The sequence below is a fragment of the Gymnoscopelus microlampas genome (assembly GCF_963454915.1).
Source record: "Gymnoscopelus microlampas genome assembly, chromosome: 13".
Lineage (NCBI taxonomy): Eukaryota > Metazoa > Chordata > Actinopteri > Myctophiformes > Myctophidae > Gymnoscopelus > Gymnoscopelus microlampas.
Window position 1 is genome coordinate 20,469,033 of NC_139950.1, and position 27,381 is coordinate 20,496,413.

The 27,381-nt window shown below is 38.5% G+C and overlaps 1 protein-coding gene across 6 annotated transcripts; it reads right to left on the minus strand.

Annotated features, from left to right (window-relative positions):
- Positions 1 to 8: 8 nt before the first annotated feature.
- blnk (B cell linker) lies at positions 9 to 26,124 on the minus strand. Of its 6 annotated transcripts, XM_084077166.1 has the most exons (24): positions 24,834 to 24,864; positions 20,954 to 21,376; positions 19,538 to 19,584; positions 7,891 to 7,956; positions 7,335 to 7,384; positions 6,183 to 6,235; positions 5,943 to 6,063; positions 5,111 to 5,214; positions 4,511 to 4,577; positions 4,334 to 4,411; positions 3,865 to 3,890; positions 3,718 to 3,740; positions 3,507 to 3,563; positions 3,271 to 3,298; positions 3,097 to 3,148; positions 2,827 to 2,881; positions 2,681 to 2,708; positions 2,453 to 2,480; positions 2,258 to 2,333; positions 1,992 to 2,023; positions 1,695 to 1,750; positions 1,473 to 1,556; positions 937 to 1,092; positions 12 to 501 (listed from the first exon to the last, which is right to left on the minus strand). In XM_084077166.1, the coding sequence occupies exons 3-24, from the start codon at positions 19,564 to 19,566 to the stop codon at positions 385 to 387; spliced, it is 1,386 nt and encodes a 461-aa protein (XP_083933292.1). In that variant the 5' UTR covers positions 19,567 to 19,584; positions 20,954 to 21,376; positions 24,834 to 24,864; the 3' UTR covers positions 12 to 384. The 6 variants fall into 6 exon arrangements, with proteins under 6 accessions (XP_083933290.1, XP_083933288.1, XP_083933291.1 ...); XM_084077164.1 differs by lacking the exons at positions 20,954 to 21,376; positions 24,834 to 24,864 and adding an exon at positions 20,465 to 20,595 and having other exon boundaries at positions 9 to 501; XM_084077162.1 differs by lacking the exons at positions 20,954 to 21,376; positions 24,834 to 24,864 and adding an exon at positions 26,098 to 26,124 and having other exon boundaries at positions 10 to 501; positions 7,335 to 7,381.
- Positions 26,125 to 27,381: the final 1,257 nt, after the last annotated feature.

Consider the following 27,381-nt stretch of genomic DNA (forward strand, 5'->3'; position numbering starts at 1 on the left):
ATTGAGCCATTCAACACAAAGACGACCTTTTTATTAAAACAGAATAAAACATGTTATGTTCAGGTTGGCTCCCTAAATTGTGGAAACTATATCTGTACAGGCTTCCTGAGCTTTACTGCGGCATTTTTAGTTCTTGGATTTGGTTTAATGCAGTTTTCTCCTGAGGGCCATTTATTTCAAAATGTCAACAGTGAACGAGTTGAGTTTAGATGACTGCGAGGCAGTGAGCTATTGTAGCTTGTTCACCATACAGTCCTGAGGCTGGTGACTATAAATATATACAAAAATGGACTTGGAATAGCGTCAGGTTATTCTGCAAATAGTGGTCTGGCACTAGGCTCGGACTAGGTTGCATCTCGGACAGTCGGCTTTGTCTTGGTTCCCTTATGGCCTCACAGCATAGGAGAGTTTGGTGGCGTCCTTGTTGTGACTCTGGGTGTCAATCAGTACTAGAGGATTCCTTTGATGGCTCTCAATCATGTGGGAAACGCTGCTGAAACGCTGAGAAGAGGAGGATAGGATTGACATTCAGATAATTGTCTTTCAGACTTCTCAGAACGGGGGGCGGGGGTGCAGTGAAAATACAGTTTCCAATGAAGAATATATTCAGTGCAATAAAATCCAGAGTGTTAACTGGACACATGGATGGTTTTGATGTGTAGGAGGTTGCACTACAACCTAACTGGAATCAAAACAGTCACAGATGTGGAGCCTAACCTAAATATACCCCAAGCATAAAATTACAGAGAAAACTCTGCTAGATCACTACTCCCACCCTGAGTGACAAAAATACGGCCCCTCTAAAATAGAGGCTTTTTGGATATGAGCCAACACCCAGATATCACCCCCACATGCTTCCTTTTGCTGTCAAGAGAATGAAGTCAAGCTATTACAAGCTACTTTACGGTGTACTATAATTCCAAGACTTGTTAGTACCTCTTCTCCTTTCTTCTCCCTTCCAAGTGCATACTGCAGAGTTGCTGGAATGAATCGCACTGGTATGTTGTACACCCGGTCGTTGTATAAGACCACCAACGTGTAGGGCTGCTGGGTGTCATGACCAGAACTTTGCCTTACCAGAAATGACCCATCCTGATACAAGAAAAAGATGGGCTCACATAAACAATAAGATAAGATGTGGTCACATACAGTATCTGCTTTTAGAAAATATGAAATGACAGTGCATATATTAGTACATATGGTCACATACAGTATCTACTTTTAGAAAATATGAAATGACAGTGCATACATAGTACATACTCTGTCACCAGTCCACACAGACACCAACTCACGCTCCCTCACACACACACACACACACACACACACACACACACACACACACACACACACACACACACACACACACACACACACACACACACACACACACACACACACACACACACACACACACACACACACACACACACACACACACACACACCAACTACTGCCCATGTTTTTTTTTTTACCTTATTTGACCGAAGCAACGCATCCTCTGCAGTCTTGCGGTCGCAGTCACCTGCATACCAGGGTTTCCTGTGCAAGTCCTCTTCCTGAAAACAAAACATTATAAGACTTTACATTTTTAAAACAATCCCTCTGCTCATGCTGTACTGTATATACACAGCGTATGGACACTGTTGAATGATTTATTCCATCTGAGAATTCCAGTTAAACATTAACTGGACAACCTTTTCTGTTTCTATGGACCCATTCTCCGTGGACACACTTCCTTTGTCAGGCGGTCCTGGAACGACAGGAGAGTAAAGTCACTTGATGTAATGTGGAATAATTCAGGACGATGTAGCCTATAGTATCATCATGAGTGTTTACACTGTGTTCAATAATGAATGCATGTCTTAAGTAATTCATGAAAGAATTGCCTGTTTATGATTTGTCATGGAAATATGACAATGTAAAACCTTAATGCTTGGGATTATCCACCTGCTGTAGCTATTAAGTCAGCATGAGACACAATTAATACTTACTGTTTGGGGTCAGAAAATGTGGTATGGGAATCCTGCAAGGGAGATGATAAGCGTAATTATTTTCACAAATCAAATAGCATGTAGTGCACAGGAACATATCCTCAGTGTTGATTTAGCTCTGAGAGTGTACAAATGGATAAATTAACACTGGGTATTTTACTGTGTAGCCTACTGTTGACGTGTCGGGAAATGCAAATATCTATATTCCAAACAACATTCAAATATACATTGATAACCAACACACAGGCCTGTAGTGCATTTCTTACTTTGGACGTTTGAAGTCAGTTATACTTGGTTTCACAGGGAGTTTGGGGTTGTCGTGCCTCGTGGGTATTAATGGACCTGTGGGAATAAGACTGTGTGGTTAGAATGTCCACAGTTTTTTTTTTATTCATGAAAATGTAAACACAAATAGTATGCAGGTTTCTATGTGTTATACGAGTATGAATATAAAAACCTACCATCATCTCTGTCCATCAACTCTGGTTTCTGCAACAATATTCTCATTTAATGATTTTTGACATCATACACAGGCAATGAACTTTAAAATGCATTGGCTGGCTAAAACGGACACATTTACGGCAATGTTGGTTGAAACCATGCAAAACCAATAAAACTAATGAATTAATGTAAATTATGAATGGTAATAATATTGCTATGAGATTTTGTTTAAAAAATTATATACATACTGGTCTGAAAACTGGCTTTGGTGGAAAACTGCAAAGAAAAAAAGCAAAGAAGAAAAAACAATGTTATATGGCATTCAATAAACCACTTAAAAAATATTATGGGTAATAGTATAAAATCATTGCCAAAGCTACCATGCAACACTTACTCTCTGGGCTTTAGCGCAACTGGTGGGCGGTCCTGAACAGACCGTATACTTGACCCTGCAGGAGTACACAGCATGGTTATAAATCTGTACTCTGACCTTTTATTGTACATACACAGAACTGACTGTGTCACAGATGTATGTAATTTCACTATCCATGCACTAGATGGCGCAAGCAACTGAAATTCAAAGGAAGTCACAGTTTTACACAAATTAACACACAAGATTGAAAAAGAAATAGTTAATGGAGTAACTACTGCCTTTGATACTTACTATCATTCGGGTCACACATTTCATAGTTATCAACATCCAAGGGCTCAGGGACCTGGACAATTACAAAATTGATCAAGTCATAAAGTCATAAAAGTTCTACACTCTGTATTTAAAATCAATTTGATCCTACTATACTGTTAAAGTACATCATCCCTTCAGTTTGAAATGACTTACTGGAAGAGGCGATTGCCTAATGTTCATTCTGGAAAATAAAAATAATGATTTATAGTGACATATGTTGACATTATATTCACACACTTATAATGCAGTATAGGTATGTTTACAATGCATAGATATGGGCTTGAAGTAAGGTGTTACCAACGACACACAAACACCTGAATATCAAAATAACAAATTAGGTTGAGAACATACTCTACTGTATGTAATACTGACATTCCTAGCAGTCTTACCTGGGGCTTAGAAGAGGTGGCAAAGGACGTGAAGGTTTTGGTGGGATTAGAGGAATTCTGCAGCGTAAATGAAACAAAACAATTCAATTAAAAATTGGCACTCTATTATTTTCCATTCAATGGAAAAGGTTTTTAAAGGTATGAGGTTAACCTGGTTCTAGAAACGTAAGAAAATAGAGAGTTTTTTTTAGGAAGTGAGCTCAAAACTGACCTGTTTACTAGAGATGAGCTCTCCTTTAAAAACAGGAGGAGAGGTTAATTCCATGTCAAAGATTATGATACAATACTGTATATTATACAGAATATTCCCAACAAATTAGATTCATAGAGTATTTTGTAGAGTCATTAGACTATCTACCTCTTGGTCAGGAACTTCATATACATCTGAAACGTAACCAAGATCAAAGTTAGGGATAGAAGGAAATCATTATTATTAAAGCATACTGTAGATGTGTCTATACTGCACTATAAACAAACATATAAAGCATTATAATCTGCTTATATCACTGTAGGATCACATGATCTATATTCTATATAGTTGTAATACATTGTATTATACTCACTGTTGCAATGCATTATAGTGTAATTATACATGGAAGTCACTGTAATGGTCAATTAGGTGCTTTAAGTAAAGTAATGACATTTCCTAGGGGTAGGCAGAAACGTTTTGTGACGAAATGAGAGAATGACACTACAATCCTGTCCAAAAGAAAGAGTGACCAATAATTGAGTAATGAGCGTGGGTTCCCTGTTCATTGAACTGTAACTTGTAAAGGTTCTACAACAGTTTTAATGGCTCTATGGCGACTGTTGTGGTTTTAACCTACCAGGGCTAGGTGGGCGTTCAGGTACAGGTTTTGACACAAAGGTTGGCACCGCTCTGTTTGGGCGATGTATCATAGGATCTGTGGAGAAGCATAGGAACATTACCATAATTATCATTATTATTATGATTAGTTATACTGTCCATGTCATATTTCTTTCTATTCATTAGAGTATCTTACTAGATGGTGATTTCTCAGGGTTTATGTAGTCATCATCATTAACACCCTCTGGATTGATGTAATCCTCCTAAAAGTTAACAATGATTAGGTACAGTATTGTGAAAAAAGAGGCTGCATTGCATATTCACCAATACATACAATCTGGTATAAATCTCCCTTGTGTCCCAAACTAGGCCAGCCTGATAGCCTACATACACAGCAAAATCCTGTGTTCATTAAACTCTGAACCTTACCGGTCCATTTTTAAACATTCAGCACTAAAGTAACACTCATAATGTTGCAGTGCTGCAGGGACTTGGCTTTGATGTGCAGTACTGTAACAGTAAATATGTTAGTTTTTTGTTGTTGTTGACATATGTACTTAGCAGATAGTACAGCCTTCAACCTTAGACAGGAAACAGGCTGGCCCTGGAGATGCTGCAACATATTCTCACTCTCAGGTTGTAGGCTACTATATAGTGATGACTTGGGGCAAAATCAGCCATTCCGTCATCCGTGAGACGACATGCAACACAGCTCACGTGCCACCAGGTACAATATGAAATATAACAAAGTATGCAAGACATCCATCTTCTTTTTAACTGCGGTAAGTTGTATTACTTCATCATCGGACATCTGGCTGGGTGCGGGCGGTAGTGGTTTGGTGTTTTTAGCCGGGCGTAAGGGCTTCCTGGGTGGCTGGTCAGGCCTTTCACGGCAGCTGTCTGAAAAAGAGAAGCAGACAGAGAAAAAAAGGGACATAAGCTTTTGCATAATGCAGTTCTCTGACGTCAGACGCAGAGATTGTGGTTAATTTACACTTCTTCGTATAACCATGTCGCTTCTCAAAAATAACCAATCTTCCACAGAAAAAAATGTGTCTCATCAGCCATTTCAGAGATAGTGACAATGGTGTGATAGTAAGAAACACAGCTAAAGCGATAATACAAAGTTAATTCTTCATTGCATTTTTGTTATCAATTAATTGTTATGGTTTTTGGTTGATTGGGTGGGTGGGCCTGCACATTCAGGCTATACAGTAGGTGTTGTATTTGGGTGTGACGGCGAATTAAGATTGATTTGTATTTTGTTGCATGCTGGAGTTACGTGCCAAAAATAGCGAATCTACAAGCTCACAAATTGGTGTATCGCTAGTACACACTTTGTGAGCTTGAAGATTGTCTGTTTGTGGCACACAATACCGTCGTACAACGGTGTATAACATTATCATTACACACGTTGCTCAGCCTTGCCACCATTTCGATCAGGTTAACAAACAGACAACATTTACATCTAAATTGGTTGCTGTCTCAATTACTGAGGAAAAGACAGAGTGCAGGTTTTGCCCATTTTAACAGACTTCTTTCCGGAGTGAGAATTTGTGCCTTTTTTTTATTATGATGTTCGAAACAAATAAAAGAAAGAAAGACAGAAAGAAAGAAAGGATACTAACCCACATACTCTCCTCCTCTGTGGAAAGAAGCAGTAGGTGTTTGGGTAAAGACTCTGTGACTTGGGGGTGGCTCATAGTTGTCGTCATCATGGTCTTCCAGGTCTTCATATGTGTCCTCCTCCTGTGGCAGTGAAAATATTCAATACATGTGGAAAAATAAATACACGTATATAGTATATATATATAGTATAGTATAGTAGGCTAGTCTTGAGCGTGCTCAAAATGCTAGTTTTGACTTACAAATTCAGCTTCAGACCATTGTTCTTCGCCATCAACATCAGAACCTGATAGGCCTATACAAAGATAAGGACAGGTTTATATAGACCTATATGTAAATGTTTTATTATAATGCCAAGCATGAAACATATTTTGTGTTCACATCATTTATTTTTGAAGCCCGATGACTTGGGGTGGAAATTTATATTGTATACATATTCTTTCACTGTAGTGGTCTCCATGTCCTGTTTCCATTTCCTTATCCATTCATTGTTAATTGACCACCACGTATTTATTGATAATTGACTGCCACTTGTGTCTTGTCTAAGGGCTGTGTGTGACATTTGCCCCTAGGGCTATAACATTCAGACACTGGTTTAGACCACATTTTGGTGTTCTTGGACTAGTCTTCAATTTTACTTGGTTTTGACTTGTCTCTGACCAGAGGATACAGGTTTTTATTACCACTCATTTCTACACAGTTGGCCACTGACAATTTACTGATTTACTCTCTGTATAAAGGTGCCATTTTGGTTTGGGTTAATTCTCGGATTTAACATTTAATTAATTATATAATTATTTGAATGATAGCTTATTTACTTATATTCATTTTTTTTTTCTTAAATGTGTTGTCTACTATATACTGTAGCCTAATACAGGTGGGTGCTATTTTTGAGAACCACCTATTCTAAAAGAGTTTTCTGAAAAACGCATGGTATGGCTAAAGTCTAAAATGACACAGATGCTTTCCCGGTTTTCTCCATACAAAATGTCTTTGGATTGAAATTAAATGCTATTTTTGTAGCATTACTGTTTGATCATCTTGAAGACTAGGGGGAAGTTGAACAAACCTTTGATTAAAGGAGGTTGTAAGTGTCTGACAACACAACAGAATGGCCATTGGATTTTTGTCAAATATTTTCACAGGGTCAGGCAATTGTGCTTTGCGCTACGATATCTATCTAATATCTAACCTGTTTAATCATCAGCTCACAGGTCTCAGATGTATTTTTGGGGGTAATATATAATATTTGATAATATATGATATTATATATTATGATTTAACATTAGTTCTAAAGGGTCTTACATTTAATTTCTGATAACATTTTAAGTGGATACTATTTTTTGCTTCATCCGTATGATTGATTTAAACATGTTTAAAAGAATAGTTATTACCTTGGTAGTCTCTGGCAGGAAGTTTTGGAGTAGACTTGCTTGTGAATCTGCTATGTAGAGAGATTTGTGGGGGAAAAGCATTGCAAAAGGGTTCACATGATTTAAGGGTACAAACATGTCCTCAAACGTGTTATACAGGATATAAATAAAGATTTAGATTGTAACAGCTTGAGTAATGATCTCATGATTACATCTTAATTTTCACATAATAACAAACAGTTTTTGTCAAAGTGTTAACAGCACATGTTCGCATGGTTAGTTGATGACTATTATAATAGAACGAATTACAAGTAAGGTTAATAGTTTCATCTCAGTAAACGAAAGTGAGAAAGCAGCCATCTGTTAATGTATTTCAGTGGCCATCTATTTTCAGTTTGAGGGTCTGTGCGTAGCAGTCGAGAAAAAGGAATTGAGATTTTCTACGTGTGTGCGTCTACACTACAGTGCTATTTCTGTCAGAGTGTTGTCTTCTGTGCGCTAGGGTGCAAAAAGTCCATCCTTATATTAATACATGTACTTTGCATACTGCAAGTGAACACATCACTTACAAACTAACCTTTTCAGTTTATCTAGCAAGCTGCCATCATTTTTCTTGATGTCCTGAACCATCTTCTGAAGCTGCCTGGAAAACATATTATTCTGCATCATTATTTGGTGCCACATCCTGAGAAATTCTTGGCAGTTTGAAAGCAAGACTCATGAATTTGACAGTATCATGTGTTGAACAGCGCTGGACAAGTAATGTCTGTTATCATTACACTCCACACTTACTGTATAATAAGCAAAGATACACTCAGGCTTGCAGAGGCTCTATACTATGCAATTACAGTGTGAGAGAGGTTGAGGGAGACATGTTTGAGACATGTAATTACCCCAGCAGTAACATTACACTATCTCACAAATTCTCTACAATATGCACATTTTTCACTTTCATGGCATGGTTTGCACTTATCTTTGGATTCATGTATAGGCCACAAAAGGTTGAAATAGCTTTTCATAACCTTTTTCGTAACATATATGTGATGAAACGATGACTCGTGACTTCTCGTTTTTTTAAGAATCCTATAGCGTTTGCCCTCTTGCAGAGTAAATGTAGACTAAATAGCACAAGTCTAACACTTCTGTTTACAAACGGCCATCATATCCATAACAGCCATTATAAAAACATGGACTGAGTTATGATTATTTTAATCTTTTAATCTTAGAGTCACTTATCAGCTGATCGTTCTTCAAATGTCCTGCAATAGGAATATTATTTATGTTTTCTACAGTTGTCAGTTCTATATCTTGGACAGCAAACATACCAACATTTTAACAAGTGCTTACCGAATTTTTGTAGTGGCTGGAGCAGCTAGTTTACTGAACGTTTCCATATTCATATTTGATCCAAGTATTTACATTTTTAGGCATTGCTCCTCTAATACACTGACCGTACTCCTGTTGACTGTTTCATTGTAAACGAACTGTGTGCATGCAACAACCATTCACTCATCATGTTGTCACAGATGGGAGGGAAGTCATTAGAACCACCTCTGCACGGATGATCACTTCTCTTTTCCATTCCCCCTCCCCCTGTGCATGCTTGCACACAGGCACACACGCACGCACACGTGCGAGCGTGTGCACACACACAGAGTGGTAATTTTCATTCATGTTATGACAGCAACTGCATTTGGAAACCCTACTCATCCATAGGCCTGTACTTAAAGGCCCCCTCCGGTAAACAATTTAAAAATCAATCAACTGTGCAATCAATCCATCCAGTTTATGATGCAAAATAAGTGTTATACATAGGTGAGCCTCCTCTGCTGCACACCTGAACTTCTTTTGGTCACTTACATTGCAAAAAAAAAGGCTGGGATTCCGAGGCTACTTACATTGTGACTGGAAGCTTAACTTATCTAAAATGTGATCATTAATTAAAGAGAATAAAGAGTATGTGAGTTTGGAGGCAAGAATCTGCACCCTTATACAACACCTTTATTCAATTCAAGGCAAGCCTGTCTTTATAAACTGTAAATTATTGTGGGATCGCTAAAGCGATCACACTAATGTTATTGTGCATATTTATTAGTGTGGTTGCCCAACAGGGCAACCAGACTATAGTACTCTATACTCTTTATTAGTGTGGTTGCCCAACAGGGCAACCAGACTATAGTACTCTATACTCTTTATTTCTTTATTTATTTATAGATAAACTTTTTTTCAGACGCATCTCCTCCCACAGTTTTTATCCCCTAATGTTGTGCCATATATCAAAATGACCGTCTAAATCGGGAATCGTGCGCTTGTATAGGGCTAAGAGATTGTTTGAATAGTTTAATTGATATTGATTTATTAGTGCATTAAATTTGCCCCATCCGCTTTAATGGAAAAGTGACAAAACTCAAATTCAAGTATTTTTTTCTCAGAAACCGTAAGAGCTAGAGTTATCAGATTTGGAGGGATAATTCATAATATTGTCCGAAATTATTGAAAAAAATATCACACCATTCGGCCTCATGGTGGCGCTATAACAGCCCCCTTTACGTTTTGGCCCGTAACTCTTGAACCGTAGGTCCGAAAATCAAAATTTCTTTTCACCTGGATTCCTTGGGTCACTACGCATCTCCCCATATAGGCCACGCCCATTTGCGTCAGGATAGATTTTTTGATATTGATTTATTTCTGCATTAAATTTCCCCATCCACTTTAATGGGAATTGCAAAAACTCCCATTCAAGTATTTTTTTCTCGGAAACCGTAAGGGCTACAGTGACAAGATTTGGAGGGGAGGTTAATAGTTTTTTGAAAAATTATTAAGAAAATAATCACACCAGTCGGCCACATGGTGGCGCTATAACAGCCCCCTTTACCTTTTGGCCTATAACTCTTGAACCGTAGGTCGTAAAATCAAAATTTCTTTTTCCCTGGATTCCTTGGGTCACGACGCATCTTCCCATATAGGCCACGCCCATTTGCGTCAGGATAGATTTTCCGCCATTTTGAATTTTCTTCAAAACACACTTTTTGCTCCTTTTCCTTCAATTTTTTCCCAATCTCACACAAATCGGTACACGTGATCTATGGACCCATGCGATAAACCTATCCAAGCGGAATTTTGATAGTCCGTACCGTCCGTCCGTAAATGGCTTCCAAAGTTAGCGGGAGGGGCCCGTTTGACCAAAAATGCCATAAATCACGAACGAAACGTCCGGTCAATCCCAAATTTGAATCACATGTCGAGGGTGGTATACTAAACCAATCCCCAAAAGCATTTCTACTTTGATCCATAGGGGGCGCCACGAATGCTCAAAATGTAACCGTTTGATGCAAAAACCTTATTTTGGGGGGATCGATCCTCTCAAAATGAAACGCAAGCGATCTCAGGAGTGACGTGACGATGTAATTGGCGCAGTCTCCGACGGTATTCCTCCCGGCGTATTGCTCGAGTCCCGACCGGCGTCGGCGCAACCACACTTTGCAATTGCCAATTGCGACGCGTCTAGTTTCTTTATTTATAGATAAACTTTTTTTCAGACGCATCTCCTCCCACAGTTTTTATCCCCTAATGTTGTGCCATATATCAAAATGACCGTCTAAATCGGGAATCGTGCGCTTGTATAGGGCTAAGAGATTGTTTGAATAGTTTAATTGATATTGATTTATTAGTGCATTAAATTTGCCCCATCCGCTTTAATGGAAAAGTGACAAAACTCAAATTCAAGTATTTTTTTCTCAGAAACCGTAAGAGCTAGAGTTATCAGATTTGGAGGGATAATTCATAATATTGTCCGAAATTATTGAAAAAAATATCACACCATTCGGCCTCATGGTGGCGCTATAACAGCCCCCTTTACGTTTTGGCCCGTAACTCTTGAACCGTAGGTCCGAAAATCAAAATTTCTTTTCACCTGGATTCCTTGGGTCACTACGCATCTCCCCATATAGGCCACGCCCATTTGCGTCAGGATAGATTTTTTGATATTGATTTATTTCTGCATTAAATTTCCCCATCCACTTTAATGGGAATTGCAAAAACTCCCATTCAAGTATTTTTTTCTCGGAAACCGTAAGGGCTACAGTTACAAAACTTGGAGGGGAGGTTAATAGTTTTTTGAAAAATTATTAAGAAAATAATCACACCAGTCGGCCACATGGTGGCGCTATAACAGCCCCCTTTACCTTTTGGCCTATAACTCTTGAACCGTAGGTCGTAAAATCAAAATTTCTTTTTCCCTGGATTCCTTGGGTCACGACGCATCTTCCCATATAGGCCACGCCCATTTGCGTCAGGATAGATTTTCCGCCATTTTGAATTTTCTTCAAAACACACTTTTTGCTCCTTTTCCTTCAATTTTTTTCCAAATCTCACACAAATCGGTACACGAGATCTATGGACCCATGCGATAAACCTATCCAAGCGGAATTTTGATAGTCCGTACCGTCCGTCCGTAAATGGCTTCCAAAGTTAGCGGGAGGGGCCCGTTTGACCAAAAATGCCATAAATCACGAACAAAACGTCCGGTCAATCCCAAATTTGAATCACATGTCGAGGGTGGTATACTAAACCAATCCCCAAAAGCATTTCTACTTTGATCCATAGGGGGCGCCACGAATGCTCGAAATGTAACCGTTTGATGCAAAAACATGATTTTTGGGGGATCAATCCTCTCAAAATGAAACGCAGGCGATCTCAGGAGTGACGTGACGATGTAATTGGCGCAGTCTCCGACGGTATTCCTCCCGGCGTATTACTGGAGTCCCGACCGCGTCGGCGCAACCACACTCTGCAATTTCCCCGGAATTGCGACGCGTCTAGTTATTATTATATATTTATTCCGCCCGTTTTTTGGCACCTAACTAGTCCTTCATACTTTTAGCTACAAACTCCGTTCCAACTCTTCAACGTTCGGCCTACTCAGGACATGTCGGCTATTATTCAAATTTTTGAAATAATTTGTACTTTTAGAGATATTGCACTTTTTACTTCTAAAAAAACCCCATTCATTTCAATGGGGAAATTCATACTTTTAGCTAGAAACTCCGTTCCAACTCTATAACGTTCAGCCTACTTAGGACATATTGGCTACCATTTGAATTTTTGAAATAATTCAAATGGGAAAAAAAGTTTTTTCCAAAACTTTTTTTTTTCAGATTTTTTTTTTTTCAAAAAAAAATTTTTTTCATAATTTTTTTTTTTTCAAATTTTTTTTTTTTCCAAAAATTTTTTTTTTTCAGAATTTTTTTTTTTTCAAAAAAAATTTTTTTCAGATTTTTTTTTTTTTCAGGAATTTTTTTTCAAAGATTTTTTTTTTACAACATTTTTTTTTTCCAAAACTTTTTTTTTTCCAAATTTTTTTTTTTTCAATTTTTTTTTCCAAATTTTTTTTTTTTAGATTTTTTTTTTCCGATTTTTTTTTTTTTTCCGATTTTTTTTTTCCTAACTTTTTTTTTTTAGATTTTTTTTTTCTTTCCAAATTCAAACCTTTCAAACCTTTAGAACTTTTAGAACCTTTCAAACCTTTCAAACCTTTCAAACCTTTCAAACCTTTCAAACCTTTAGAACTTTTCAAACCTTTCAAACCTTTAGAACCTTTAGAACCTTTAGAACCTTTCAAACCTTTCAAACCTTTAGAACCTTTAGAACCTTTCAAACATTTCAAACCTTTCAAACCTTTCAAACCTTTCAAACTTTTCAAACCCTTCAAACCCTTCAAACCTTTCAAACCTTTCAAACTTTTCAAACCTATAACACTACTAACACTATCAATACTCAATACCTGCAACATTCTTAGCGATCCCACACTGTTTCTTCAGGAACAGTACTTTCTAGTTATTATTATTATTATTATTATTATTATTGTGGGATCGCTAAAGCGATCACACTAATGTTATTGTGCATATTTATTATTATTATATATTTATTCCGCCCGTTTTTTGGCACCTAACTAGTCCTTCATACTTTTAGCTACAAACTCCGTTCCAACTCTTCAACGTTCGGCCTACTCAGGACATGTCGGCTATTATTCAAATTTTTGAAATAATTTGTACTTTTAGAGATATTGCACTTTTTACTTCTAAAAAAAGCCCATTCATTTCAATGGGGAAATTCATACTTTTAGCTAGAAACTCCGTTCCAACTCTATAACGTCCAGCCTACTTAGGACATATTGGCTACCATTTGAATTTTTGAAATAATTCAAATGGGAAAAAAGTTTTTTCCAAAACTTTTATTTTTTCAGAAATTTTTTTTTTCAGAAATTTTTTTTTTCAGAAATTTTTTTTTTTCAAATTTTTTTTTTTTTCAGATTTTTTTTTTTCAAATTTTTTTTTTTCATAATTTTTTTTTTTCAAATTTTTTTTTTTTCAAATTTTTTTTTTTTCAGATTTTTTTTCTTCCAAATTTTTTTTTTTTCAAATTTTTTTTTCCACTTTTTTTTTTCTTATTTTTTTTTCCTAACTTTTTTTTTTCAGATTTTTTTTTTCTTTCCAAATTCAAACCTTTCAAACTTTTAGAACCTTTAGAACCTTTCAAACCTTTCAAACCTTTAGAACTTTTCAAACCTTTCAAACCTTTCAAACCTTTCAAACCTTTCAAACCTTTAGAACTTTTAGAACCTTTAGAACCTTTCAAACCTTTCAAACCTTTCAAACCTTTCAAACCTTTCAAACCTTTAGAACCTTTCAAACCTTTCAAACCTTTCAAACCTTTCAAACCTTTAGAACCTTTCAAACCTTTCAAACCTTTCAAACCTTTAGAACCTTTAGAACCTTTCAAACCTATAACACTACTAACACTATCAATACTCAATACCTGCAACATTCTTAGCGATCCCACACTGTTTCTTCAGGAACAGTACTTTCTAGTTACCCTTATTATTATTATTATTATTATTATTATTATTATGCATTTGAACTGTACTACTGTAAATTAACATATCAACTGTAACTCATGCTGAGCAGTAGGTGGGTGTTTTCAACTTCAGAAAAAGCCTTTGGAAAGTACCGTGGCGTAATCCTAACTTTTTCCCCTGCTAAACTTTGACAAGTGCTGAGAGTTAAAATGATGATCGTGCAGTTTTGCACGCCCCCCCGGGCCCCCACACACTTCTTCTCTGTGGAAGCACGGTGCTCTATGTTCTCGTGATAGGCATTTTACTAAGTCAACCACAACAGGGTTGAAGCAGATGTGGAGGAAACAAGGATATGTAAAGAAGGAAAGGTAAGATCCATCACTTTCTTGGTCCAACAATTCCAGGTTGCTGATTTGTCAGCCTTGTCAGGCAAACTGGCCTGACTGTGCCATCAAAACAGAAGTTTGATGGAATGCAATGAAGTTAATCGGAGCCGGGTGGACAAGCTTATGAATAAACACTATCTTCTAATGATTGCGACCTTCGTTAAATAATCGTCTCAGAAAACTAAAAGAAGACATATCACACTTAGTTTTCTGGTCTCTTGTTTTTGCACACAATATAATATCTTTGAGCTATCTAAACAGGACAGCATAAGTTGTTAGAGGGAATATTACCCAGTCAGACACATACACTGTCTGTGCTCTTTAGATACCTCAATGAAATAGTGTGCACATAGTCATTTGTCTTCTTTTATTTTCCTGAACCGATACAAATATTGTTGATTAATAAGCTGTATTGTGCAATGCATTCCAATTGTTGAATTCTGCAATGCATTCCATTGAACTTCCGGCTCCAGTTTGCATCCCAGTGCGTCTATGGCACATACTGTACTACAGAACGCCTGTCTCCTCCTTCTTTACACATCCTTGGGAGGAACCAGTTAATTGCCTGTGGTTAGCAACCTGCATAAGAGCTGGACTTTTTTTGGTCCTCAGATGTTTTACTCAATTGAAAATACCACAATATAAAAAACCTATCTGTTATTCACATGTTTTACTTACTTTGTACTTACGATACAAAAGTAAAAGTACATTTTCCAAAATATTTCAAATATTTTTGAAAATAGCAGGCTATTTTCGAATAGGTCAAGTAAGAAAAAATAGGGCTTAAGTGGTTAATTTATTTCAGTCAGATAACTCACAAATAGTTTGAACCAATATTTTATTATGAATGTGAATACACGTGTGGATATAATAATTTATCTTGGCGTTCGAATTTGCAACATTTTTTCTCCCTGCTCAGCACAATCATACAGCCATCATTAACCATTAAGAGCAGGGAGATAGATATACATAACAACCCCCCCATGGGGAACATAACCAATAGCAGAGCCCACTGGTGGTGCTGGGGTGGTGGTGGGAGTAAACAGTTGCATTCCAACAGACCAGGGACAAATGACAGCAGAGAATGAACCAAGACTGAGGTGAGCTGATTGGTCAGCTGATTGTCACGTCATTAATGACGTAAGGCTGCGTAATGGCGTTGTAATAACTCTGTATGTACCCGCATAGCCGCAGTGTGTAACCTCTCGAGTATATGCTGGCCTGAACTAACTCTCAGGCTACGTCTCATATATTGTATTAATAGTCCTAAATCTGCAAAGTAACAAGCAACTAAAGCTGTCAAATAACTGTAGTGGAGTAAAAAGTGCAATATTTGCCTCTGAGATGTAGTGAAGTAGAAGTTTAAAGTATCCAAAAAATAATCAAGTAAAGTACATGTACCTCAAAATTGTACTTGAGGGAAGTACTTGAGCCAATCTGTGTCAATGTCAAACATGTTAACAAAGGAAATAGGTGTTGGACAAACAATGATCAACAGCAACAATAAAAATCTAATCTGCACACTGGTTCTCCGCTCCACTTGTTTATTGCTGTTCTCAACCTTACTCAATAATCTTCATCAGGAATTTAAGTTTAAAAACGTACATTTGAGTAAGATCTAGTACGATCGAAACGTTAAGGACAGCAATATGCAAGTGGAGCTGAGAACAAGTGTGCAGATTAACATTTTTATGTCAAACATTTTGTCTCGTTTCTGGCTGTGGGAGGCAATAGGGATGTGACTGAAGCAGACCTCGCTTTTCTTGGGCATAGCAAGACAATTTCAAAGCTACAAACTATGTGCTGCAACCTAGTTTTGAAACATGATGCCTACTAATTAGTAATACAAATTGCAACGAGCTACATTACCACAAGGTCTCTGATTATAGGATTCAATGAAGCCCCTATTTTGAATTTTCAGTCAAGAGTGTTTAAATGTTCCAGTGTGTCTTCTCTCAACTATTTTGTCTGCAGTTTTAACCACTTATTTCAAACATGTTAAAAAATAGCAGATCTTCAAGCTCACAACGCGTGGTATGGCAACAAGTTGGGAGCTTAAATTAGATCTGCAATTTTTTTATTATTTAAATTTTCACCTATATTGACTTGCCCAAAACAGTGAGACCAGAGTGAGAGTGGTTAAGTGCCCACAGTAAACAAACAACAAATGCCACAAGAGTGACTGAGTTGCCACAACTGCCACAAGAGTGACACAAGGGCGTCTGCTGGCATAGCGGTCCACGTGCATACCACATAAACTGGTAATCCAGCATAATAACAGCGTGTCGCGGGTTCGACTCCCGTTTCCGACGACCTTTGCTGTATGTCTCACCCCCATCTACTGTATCTCCCCATTTCCTGTCAGCCTACTGTCCTGTCCAAATAAAGGCATAAAAGCCCCAAAAAATGTAAAAAAAAAGAGTGACTGAGTTCAACAGCAATTCTCGGGGGCGCCCGCTGGCCTAGCGGTCCAGGCGCACACCACATATAGGCTCTAATCAAAGATGGTTAATTTATGAAGATACACCATCCCAATTGAAGTCACTAGAGGCGACATGGTACACATGGTCTCCTAAGTGGGCACCGGGATCTGACTACAAATCTCGCAAATGTCCTACAGTATGTTCACTGGTGCTAGATCGCACGAGAGTGTGAAAGGTCGATAACAAAGTTGATTCTCTCCTGATTTGTCTCTCTGAGAAAAGCCATTTAAGTATGAAAATCTTAGGAATATTGTGTTGCTTGTATGATCAGGTCCAATATTCATTTCGGTGACCATGGGGCTAAAGAATGGTTCAGAAGCTGTGTTCACGTTCACTCTTCCATTGGAATGACTAGACTCCAACCTGCTTCCGGTCTCCTAAAAAGGCATCCACCTACTTCACACAGATACGGGAAGTAAACCGGAGATGTTGCTATTTCTGTCTTGGCTCTAATGCTAGGCATAGATATAGAAACCGAGATACCTCATTGGCCTCTGCAGTTCATTGGAGCGACCTGTATCTCGGGCGCAATTTTGGAGAAGGCAAGCTTCCTGACTACTGGCCAATCACAGCGCGTCTTTTCCGGCACAGAATCTAGTTTATATATAACGGGATATCTTTATACAACTAGTCCCAGAAAAGACGCGCTGTGATTGGCCAGTAGTCAGGAAGCTTGCCTTCTTCAAAATGGCGCCCGAGATACAGACACCTCAGAGCCGGAGGAGGCGTCTACCTTTATATGTCTATGTTCGAATCCCGTTCCCAGTGACCTTTGCTGCGTGTCACTCCCCGTCTCTCTCTCCCTGTTTTCCGTCATTCTCTACCATATACAATCAATAAAGGCAGAAAAGCTAAAATAATTATCTAAAAGAAATAAGAAAACATAACAGCGATTCTCTAACCTCGCTGGTGGGCCATGAGGATATTACCCCCAAATAATTGGCAAAACACTAAGATGTAAAAAAAAAAAAAAAAAGTCATGCTATTCTTTTCGGATACCGATAAATATATAAATATAAAATAAAAAAAAACGGAAGTCTCGCTAGACAAGATTGAAATCTCAAGATTTCAATCTCGTCTAGTGAAACTTCCGTTTTTTTTTCTCCGGTTGCATAGTATTCTGTCACTATGAACATCAGATCTAAAACGTTTTAAGCTGTGGCGGACCCGGGATGGAGTTATGACATTTTTCTACTGTACCATTCATCCTAAGATATCATAACATCATAGAAAAGTAAAAAAAAACGTGGTCCAAAATCCCCCTTTAATGTATACTATGGTAGTTCCAATGATCCAAGCCGGAACAGAATTAATTTTCTTTATCATTAAAATAAACATGCTCTGAAAATGAACTCGGCCCACCCATCTGACAAGTTAACACGGCCCTGATCCAGAAAAGATTGAGAACCACTGCTTTAGAATCCTACTCATGCAACTTCCTGATTGTACAAGTTCAAGATTATGCAAATAGTTTATAAAAGCACACACATCCAAACGATAAATACTAGGCGCTGGACAGAGGAACACCTTCAGACTCTTCTTGGTCTGAAGAAGAGCTTTATGCTTGAAACGTCGTTTGGATGTAAACCAATACATTTTCATCGGAGCATTATTTAGCGTGCAGACTTTATTCTCCTGTTTTTCACAAGTTCATGATTAACCACTTGAAAAGAGGAACTCACGAGGATGACAACACACAAAGGCATGACCGCTGGAAAAAAAAAGAAAAGATGTGTTCCTCTCTCTCTCTCTCTCACACACACACACACACACACACACACACACACACACACATACACATACACACACACACACACACACACACACACACACACACACACACACACACACACACACACACACACACACACACACACACACACACACACACACACACACACACAGTCTCATTTCTCTCTGCATAAACTGCGCTGACATATTGGAATGGATGCATGGAAAGATCCTGCTGAAAGTGCACAAATTACCACTGTTCATTTTGTGTTAACACTGATCAACAATACAATCCTGAGGATTAACTGAATTCAGAAAGTGATCAATACAATGTTAAATGTTAACACTTTCAGAGTTAAATTACAATGAAACCATACACAGTAAAATCCTCAGTGTTCATTTATCCATTCGTAACTCTGAGGAAGAATAACTTGTACACTCTTGAAGTTCGATCAACGCGGATCCAATTTGTTACACTTGTACACTATCAAGATTCAAGAGGGTTTGTTTGTCACTCACTCATATAGCGGCAAGCAGTTAACCAAATGAACCCTATAGTGTCCCTATTCTGTGGAGAACCTTTGTTGAAAATATCAGATCTACAATCTCACAAGGGGTCACGCTGGGACGAGATTTGGTGTTGAGGGAAAAAAAGGAGCGGAGCTATAAAGCCCTGGGGGACCCGGGTTAACTAAGTATATAGGTTTTAAGTGGTTAAATTAATGCTTTTCTTTTTTCATGTATAGAAATAAATAGTAAGTTACTTACGGCTGGTGGCTGGGGCCAAATCTGTTCATGTCGCACTGATAGAGGTTCTACAGAACAATACAAGCACAGAAATCAACAGTGATGTCAGCTGTCAGATGTGATAGAATCCATCATTATTGATCATTTATCACATAATTATTAGGCATGTATAACATTTTTACACTCTATAAAACATGCATTTGGAAATTGGCTATGGCAATGCTGTATCCTAAAGCAGACCTCTACTGTACTGCATCACCTCCTACCTAAACACTAGATGGCACCATGTCACAAAGGACTTTTTCAATGGACATTTAACAAAAGACACCAAAATAAAAACTGACTAACAATACATTTCTATTTAAAGCTGCAATCTGGAACTTATTTGAATGAATACAATGTTACTTTAACCTGTCTGTGTGGTATAGTAATATACGTAATATATCTAGCATATCTGCAGCTGTTGGAGGTGGTTTCCCTACTCTTCAATTGAGAAATTGCGAACAAAAGGCTGCTGTAAATCTTCCTTCCTTCTTAGGTCATATCTTCCTACTACTTTATGCTTAAACATTTTTTGCCTGATATAAACATAATATAGATAATACAGTGTTAAATACATTACTTTATGATACCCTGTTAACATAACATAAACCATTAATAGTACAGTTTGTAGATCTGATCTAATAACTTTCTAGAATCAGTCAAATTTGTCCAACTGCTCAATATCCCTGATGCACATTACTTTGGATTGCTCTGCTTGCCCATTCAATTTTATGAACTTTGCAGACCAAGTAGACTGATCTTTCCCTGTTTCCTGAGGAACCTTGCTTTCTTTGCAATTTCACCATTTTTCTTTTTCTTTTGCTCATTAATGTAAACATTTGAGCCCTTCAAATTCCTGCCCTGCCTAAGCAGATCGACTTTATACTTCCTATTTGCAAAGCGTACCATTACAGCAGGATTCTTCTTCAGGTTCCTTGTTCCTAGAGTATGGCAGTCCTCAACGTTGTTTTTGTCTATGGATATGTTTTTGCCCAGAAGGAATGCAGTTACCTGCTCCTCTGTTGACTGTGGTTTAATCTTCAGATCAGTTATTATGACGTCATTCATTGGTGAGAACTGCTCTAAGTCAGACACTTTGTTTTCCAGGTAATCAGTTCTCTTCACCAGCTCTGCGTTTTGTATCTTAAGATCCTTTGATAGGGTCATCACATCAGCATTCAATGAAGTCAAAGCAGCTTTTAATTCTTCTATTTCCTTCATTGATGCTTTTAAGTCCTCAATGTCTTTTTTAATTTCCTTTGTGGCCATTTTGACCATTCAACACAACAGACACTTCAACAAGCCTATGCAGATCTAGGTTAAAGACTAACCACACTGCCTTAGCCTGTTACTTTAATGTCAGATAATCCTGGGCCTGTACTAGATACTTGGTACCTGGCCTGCTGGAGCCTGGTGGTGGCTGGCTACTGTTGGCCTTGTTGGAGCCTGGTGGTAACCTGGTCTTCTCCCAAGGGCTGCTGGTAGCCTGTTGGAGCCTGGTGGTAGCCTGGTCCAGAGGCTGCTGCTGGTGCCGAATAAAAACGAACAAAAATGACTCTAGCCCAGGGGCCTCAACTCCTATAAATCCGGCCCTGGCCCGGTGGTAGCAGGCTGCTTCCGGCCTGGTGGATCCCGGTGGTAGCAGACTGCTGCCGGCCTGGTGGAGCCCGGTGGTAGCAGACTGCTGCTGGCCTGGTGATGTCCAGGAGTAGCAGGCTTCTACTAACCAAGTGGAGCCTGGTAGCAGGTTAATGCGAGGGCCTAGGTGCTGCTGCTCTCTGCTTCTCTGCAGCACTGTTTGATTGTTGTGTGCAGCACCTTTCATACATACAACAGATTGTTGCTCAATATATTATTCAGTACTTTACCGAGAAGCACAATATAAACCCGTATTAAACATTTTCAAGAAGTTAACAAGGAAATTAAAAATACGAGTGGCTGCTTTACAGCCGCAGTAAATCTCACTGGAGTTTTAACTGTCTAGCCATTGGCTGTAACCATAACAACTTGATTAAAGTCTTTACAAACCCCTTCAGCAATTCTGACTTAATTACTATCTGCCAATATAGTGCTTCTTATCACAGCTCACCTACAGTACCAACTCACACGTCTAGTAAGATTAATAGGTTATATCAGGATTGTGTATATTTCATGATGTATCAGTGTAACTTGAAATATACATGTGTGACATACAAGTACTGAAGTAGCCTTTGTTTTTGCGACCCCAATTAGTATTATCTATATTTTTGTAACGCCTAAAGGAATTTTCTTGACAATTCATAGTTTCCTAGAACGTCTTTTTTAAATCTGCCCTTTACCTTACAATTTGTGATACATTTTTCATCTTGCAATGGAGGCAGTTGTGATTTGTAAATGAATGAAAAATGATTACCATAAATTATGCAACAAATCCCTCTAAATTATGTATTTCTCTTTTCATTCATAATTCATTGCTCCAGGTCCTTCCGAAGCTCTTCCTCTCTCCTGCTTTTTGTCATAAGATAATGAACATTCGCAATAAGGAGCCAAAAGGTATCTTATTTTCAAAAACAATATGGTGAGATGTGTTTGCAAGAAGTTACTTGCACAGTGACTTATGGGACATGGACATAACATGGCTTGTAATTTAGATCTGAATAATATGAATAATACATGTCTATTTGTTTATAGATTTCCTGTTCATCAAAAGTGCATGATTTGAAGTTACCGCTAGGTCACACAGTAGCTTACAGAAGTCAATGTTTTTTGTTACACCTGATGTGACCAATTTTAGTTTCTCATTCTGCTGCAGGAATTAAAATCTTACAAACTTACGATGAGTGAGCAGGTGGTATCATTTTGTTGTGAGGATCAAACCTCTCCCCTTTTAGTTAGGGACAGTTTCTTTTACAAGCAGATCGCTCATCTGAAGATAAGAATCTTTCTAACAAAAGAAGGATATAGGCTAGCTCCATCCATAAGCCTGCTGCATGATGAAACCCTTTAAGCAAGGATGTGGCTGTGATTTAATCATTTGCAAATCACTGAGTGGGATCAATTGAGATAAAAGCCTTTACCTCCTTCAAAGAAATGAACCCCTGCCCGCACAGTTACACTCTTGATCTTGTCACTGGCTTATGGTAGAAAGAAAGTATCTGTTTGAAATCAGACTTAGCCTTTTGACTTTGAATAAAATATCAAATATTTCACCCCAGTGCCTTCCCAGCCACTGCCCCCAGTTTTAATTATTCATGGGGAGTGTCTGGGGCTGTTTGAATGAGACACAACAGCACTGTGGCCACTTCAGTACAGTTTGCAATGCCGGCCCAGTAGCCTCCACTTTTGTGATGAAACTTATAAAACAGATACTTTCACTGTGGTTTCCGTTTCCATTCCTTTTACTATGAGCTCAGTTCATCTTTTGTGAACTTGAACGTGTAGTTCCAATCCGAAATTGGGAACCGCCTGCTCACTTGTCTTGTCATGTGCCTCAAAATCTGTCAAGTTGCTGAGTTGTCCACTAGATCTGGGTCTCAGTATAAATTACCCATTGGATTTCCACTAGATACTCAAATACTCTCAGTATAGAGTACCTATTGCATGTCCACTAGATTCTCCAACAACTCTCAGTATAAATTACCCATCAGATGTCCACTAGACGCTCAAACTACTCTCAGCATAGAGAACCCATTGGATATCCACTACTGGATGCTCAAACAACTCTCAGCAGTCTGCCCATCGGATGGTTCCTCAGTCGCACCGGCAAGGACTCAGTATAGTAACCTAGCAACACCATTCAGAGTGCGTGGTTGTTTTGTGAGGGTGTGTATGTGGTTTAAGAGTGTGATCAAAAGGACCACTGGAAATTAATGACCACTTATGTATGCTTTAATATGCAACATATACTGTAAGAGGCTGGTTGATTAAATGGCAAATGACCAAGTGGTTGGTTTGAGATTGCCACACTGCCAACCCCTATACTGTTGGTCTTGAGGTCGAGGAGAGTGTAGACAACTATGTGTCTCCTTTGATATGCTGCTTCTTTTCACCTGACATTGAAGAGTTTCACAATGAGGCTGTAACGCTTGCAGAGGAAGCCAACTATCCCCTTCACTCCCCGCTGAACAGGTACCCTGACCAACCTCTAGCAGTTGCCGGTTTGCCAATTCTGTTTGTTAGAGCGCCCAGCCAAGCCAGTGGCACGTGGAGTAATTGAACCCCAGTCTCCATGGAGGTGGGCAGGTACTTTACCCCTGCGCTACCTGGACACAAAACTCTTTTCTTTGATGCTATCAAAATATAATATAAAATAATATATATTTTATACTGGAGCTTCAGTTCATACAGAAGTAGAGTTAACAGTTTAGGAGCAAGAAATGTATCTGACAGGCGTATACTATCACAGTGTATCAGTTTGTAGGTCATAGATCAACTCTATAGTATCACCCATGGTAACATCAACAGCTCTTTTGTTCAAAGTGTGATATGACACATGTCTATGTATGTACATCAATCTAGACTGCACTGCTCGCTATCACAGAGGAAACATGTCAAATCTGGGTTTAGGGCAGATATGATCTTGAGCCCTAGAGATTCTGTCTGAAAGTTTGCTACATTCTCCCAGGTTAGGGACAATTCAGATCCAGTGATCTCGTTGTTGAATATCAACTACTTAAACCCTATACTTAGTTGGCCGGATTCCCAAGGGCTCTATACTAGGCTCCTTTTGTTTTTGCTCTAAACTAAATATCTTTGTAACAAACAGCCGATCTACAGGCTCACAACAAGTAGTGCTGTGACACGTTGTGAGCTCGAAGATCGGCTATTTTCGCGAAATGTTAGCCCCAGAATAGGGATGCTAGGGTTCAAGTGTTAACATGCTGCTGTCTCAAACCGACACATACATCCTCCTGAGTTACAGCACCCTGTCTGCTATAGAGAGGGAAGACCTGAGTGGCAATGTAATTAACGGTCAAACCCTGCTGGGAAATTGTACTCTCTTTTATTCAACTAAAACAGAAAGAAGTTAGTGAAGCACTCTCACTTATTTTCATATCATGTTTGCACAAGCAGCAAAATCCTCATTGTTGATTTATCCATTTGTAACTCGTAGAGTGCACAGATGTAACCAAATGGAGTCTTATGGGTCCATTTGATTTCATTTAAATCAGTGAGTATTTTACTGTGCATGTTTGAACACAATAAAGAGAAGGTTACTAGTCTTTAGTATCAACTGGACGACAGTTGTAGGTTGGAATACATGAACGCTCGTCCGGGCCAAATCCAACTACTGTACCTCAGAACGGTTAGATGACCCACTAGCTCTGGCCACCAAAGTCAAAGTCCACTCTCCCCATTCAAATCCGGTGACCTTGGAGCGATTAAACAAATTGTGACATTTTTTGCAACTCTTTGAATAAATATTTTTCAAAGCGAACATTTGTAACTGAAATCTTCGCTTCTGGTGGGGGTCCCTGGCACAAAATATTTTGAGATGGGGGGTCCGCGGCCAAATACATATTTTGGGGGTCCTCCTTATTTTGGGGGTTTGAGAACCACTGATATTATAATGTATGTTTTTTCAAAAAACTGTTAGGATTTAGAAGCCATGTGTAGAATCCCCCAGAAGCAAAGATTTGGGTTACAAATGTTTGCTTTAAAAAATGTATATATTCAAAGATTTGCACAAAGTTTCAGGATTTAAAAAAAATAGCAGATCTACAAGCTCATAGCGCTGCACTCGATGCCGCGCTATGAGCTTGTATATCTGCTATTTTTGAATAGCCAAAGAAATCTTAAAAATTACTCACAGATGAGTTCCCGGTCTTAAAGGGTTAAAGCAATCATTTATTGAAGATTTGTATCCATAACAAAGTAAGCAAGTGTATGTGAAGCTATGGTGATGTATCCTTCTTCAGTATGAACATGGCAGTTCCTGGGTTCCATAATCCATATGTGGATCCATATAGCTATGGGATTGATCAATACTCTTGTATATGTTGTTGTTTTGTTTAGATCTACCCTGGTAACTCGCACTTCAATCCTGATCCTTTGAAACATTAATGTCTTTGATTGATTTGGTCTCCAATCCCAACTGACCAATATTTGGGGGGTAAATAAACCAGCCAGACATGGAGGGCTGAATTGGAAATTCTTGTAGAGCCTTTCAAAACAGCTTGAACTTACAAAGTTTTGCTTGTAATCCATACAAAGTCATTGAATAATGAATAGAAAAGAAGGCTTGCTCACAGAACAACTTAGATGTTGTAAGTCAGCACAAGGCAACATACTGATGAGTGAATATGTTTTTAGGCAACCACATACAGTGTGCAGCCTACTGTATAATGGTATGGGTAACATATAAGGACGTTCTTGCTAATTTATCATATTCCATAGCATAAAGCAAAATATACCTCTACAACTTCTTCCCAAGTTCTACAGTACCTCTACAGTATATTCCTGCCTACATAACGGAAACATATTTTATAGATGAAAGGGGATAAATGCTTTCTCTATTCCTTGTTTTAAAAAGGTATATAAATAAAATCGTACTTACTTACCCCAGGATGCATCATGTCACAGCAATTTCACAGAGAGAGCAGGTGGTCCTACAGCTATCTATGCCAGTTGTGTGTGAAGTGTGAGTACAGTAACTGTGAGCTGTAAAGCAGTCAAAGAACACAATCATTTCCCAAGCAGAAGTCAACAATTGTTACACTTCCACTTTAGCATGGTGGTTACACAATCGTGGGTTTGGGAAGTGACAAGGTTGCAAGTCTTTATATCTTATACAGTTGTACACTCCTTATTCTGACAACTTTGGGATTTATTTTCTTAATTTCCTTTTTTTTGCATTTAATGTTGTGAGAGGATTAGAGCGGCAATCAGAGTTTCAGCTTATAAACAAAACAGATCTTCTGCTGTAAATAACTATTATGATTGCTTTTAATTGCATTTTGTGGATAATCATATAAAGGGAAAGTGTAAGATGGGACAACTCATACCAAGAGCCTCTGTCCATCTATAGATACAGCACAGTCACAGCACATTCTTGCATTTGGTTCTGAACACGCAATATACAATATACTGTATATATTCAATATACCTCTCCACTTCCACAGTAAGAATTACACAAGAGTTTACTTCAACAGAAAGAGGAAGTGATTTATCTCCTTAAAACACACACACACACACACACACACACACACACACACACACACACACACACACACACACACACACACACACACACACACACACACACACACACACACACACACACACACACACACACACACACACACACACACACACACACACACACACACATGTGTTTTTGAAAGATTTATATTAACAATCTTGGTCCCTGGCACAAAATATTTTCAGATGGGGGTTCCTGCCGCACCCAAACACATATACATTTTGGAGTCCTTCACATGAAAATGTGAACCACTGCTATAAACAAATAGGAACTCGTGGCAAAGAACCAGACAGCAGCCTGCAGAGGAGGAAATCCTCCAAAGACGCTGGAGATGGATTGGTCACACTCTTCGCAAGCCTTCATCTAACATCACAAGACATGGCCTCTTTTGGAATCCACAAGCAAATAGGGAAGGAGACAGACCAAGAAACACCTGGCCGGCATGACCTGGATGCAGATGTGGTCTGGTCAAAAATGGGGACAGCTGGAGAAATGCCCAAATGCCTGGAGAACCATTTTTTTATGCTCAAAGTTGGGCTACAGGTGTATCATAGCAATTAAGTTCATGAAGTGGGCTACCTGTATTTGGCTATCTGGACAGCAGGCTCATCTCGGTCACAACATAGAGTGGTATGCTTGAGAA

Excerpts from the sequence above, each read along its gene's own strand:
- blnk (XM_084077161.1), bottom strand. Across the intron at positions 6,236-7,334 it reads TCCTGCCAGAGACTACCAAG|GCCTATCAGGTTCTGATGTT; the intron begins GTAATAACTATT and ends ATCTTTGTATAG. Across the intron at positions 2,882-3,096 it reads AATGTGTGACCCGAATGATA|GGTCAAGTATACGGTCTGTT; the intron begins GTAAGTATCAAA and ends GTACTCCTGCAG.